Raw genomic sequence first — 1,870 nt, forward strand, 5'->3', positions numbered from 1 at the left:
TTCTGATAGTTTGTGATTGAGAAAACCCTGAAGTAAAAACTGAGAGACTATTCGTGATGTCAATTCACGCCGGGGAATACTGGTTAGATCGAGGCTTGTGTCCGCAGTATTACACAATCGGAGAATTCAACTACCAGGCTGGAAGTGATCCGGGCCTGCCGGCCAAGCTGGAGAGGGCCGCTGCGCCCCATCCAGCAGAGACGCAGCACCCACCACACGATCTTCTGCACGGCTGTGTGGACGGCGGAGGCAGTGATGGCTACCACAGCTCCACTCCCGATGACCTGGCCTCGGAGTGCTCGCCCGGCTCCGAAGCTCCAGGTCAAGGGCTCACCAAGGAACACAAGACAGACCTGGTGAATGAGGCTTACCCCAACCTGGAGTATTACCAAGCAGCTTACCCTGCCACCACTGACCTCAGCAGCCTCAACCCCCCCTACACCTACAACAACGGCATCTCTGTCCCGCCGGCCAACTGGGCCTCCCTTCAGGTGACGGCCGTCGAGGCTGACCCCAATCATCCGGGAGAACACTTTATTCCTCCAGAAACAACGCCGTCTCTGGTGACTCACTACAAACCGCTCAGGATCCGTCGTCGTCCTCCTAAAGTCGTCGGTAACGAAACTCTTCGCAAAAGAAGACTTGCAGCCAATGCAAGGGAGCGACGACGAATGAATGGCCTGAACGACGCCTTTGAGAAGTTGAGAGAGGTGGTGCCTGCGCTTGGAAATGACAGAAAGCTTTCCAAGTTTGAGACTCTGCAGATGGCACAGACCTACATCACAGCCTTGGCTGAGCTTCTGAGACGAGCAGATGCCGAGGCAGCTGCTGTCCGGGCAGAAAGTGCCCGGGAGGTGTGCTGAGCTGCCTTTCCCGAGGTTGCTCAGCGAGTGCCCGATGCGCTGCATCAAGATGATAGTTACATTTTCTTGCTTTCGTCTCTCCTGATGCTCAAGTTGAGTGCTGATATAAAGGCGAGTGACTGAAATCAATCTGGCATCATAATGCGAGGATTAACATTTTACTAATCAACAAATGTTTATTTTATTCATTAAAAATAAACGAGTTACTTGGAGTGAAAACTTTAGAAAACTTTAAATTGATTTGAATTATTTTTCAAAGGTGACTCAGTGCTGCTGAGTAGAATGTGCATCTGTAACTGCGTGTCACCGGAGTGCAAAGCGTGTGAGGACAGCTGGTGATGAATTCAGTGTTGGTGTGTCCTCGGTAACGGATAGAATACTGACATGCTGTTAGTCTCTACAAGTACACATTTGGATGTAATTACCAGTAAGAAGTGTTTTTATTATGGCATGGTTTATATAATATTGCTACTTTATTCTTTGCGTTGCAGCAAAAAGAAATGTGTGTGTGTGTGTGTGTGTGTGTGTGTGTGTGTGTGTGTGTGTGTGTACACGCGCGGGCGCACTTGCGTGTGCGTGTTTTCCAGCAAAACAATGTGTGTGTGTGTGTGTGTGTGTGTGTGTGTCAAGAAGCCCTGCAGCAGTATTACCCCCAGCAGCCTGACAGCCGCAGGCCGCTGTTCCCTGGCCAGGGCAGGCGAGGTGCCCGGCAGCTGGTGCCTCGCGCTTGGCGCCTTGGCCACTCAAGCCACCGAACTCAAGTCAATGCATCACATTTTATATACATACAGATTTTTATATAAATACTAATTCACAGTTAATTTAGAGAGGTCGTTGTTGTTCGCCTCTTATTAATGATTGTATTTTGTTAATTGTTGTGTTAGAATTGTTACTGAGAGTGTTTTATTGTTGATAGTGAAGGGTAGGTGAGCCGACACAGCCGCTGCCATTGTGATATAGAACACACTATTTATTTTCGTTAAATATTTTTGTATATATGAATTACA

At 48.6% G+C, this 1,870-nt stretch overlaps 1 protein-coding gene across 1 annotated transcript in view; it reads left to right on the plus strand.

Moving 5' to 3' along the window:
* The window catches only part of LOC135089080 (protein dimmed-like), a 2,605-nt gene extending 735 nt beyond the window's left edge, over window positions 1-1,870 (plus strand). Inside the window, exon 1 of the mRNA XM_063984725.1 lies at window positions 1-1,870. This exon is cut by the window's left edge and continues 735 nt beyond it. Coding sequence (XP_063840795.1) covers window positions 57-863 — 807 coding nt within the window. The 5' untranslated portion in view covers window positions 1-56 and the 3' untranslated portion in view covers window positions 864-1,870.

Source organism: Scylla paramamosain, chromosome 1 (genome assembly GCF_035594125.1).
Source record: "Scylla paramamosain isolate STU-SP2022 chromosome 1, ASM3559412v1, whole genome shotgun sequence".
In the NCBI taxonomy this organism is placed as follows: domain Eukaryota; kingdom Metazoa; phylum Arthropoda; class Malacostraca; order Decapoda; family Portunidae; genus Scylla; species Scylla paramamosain.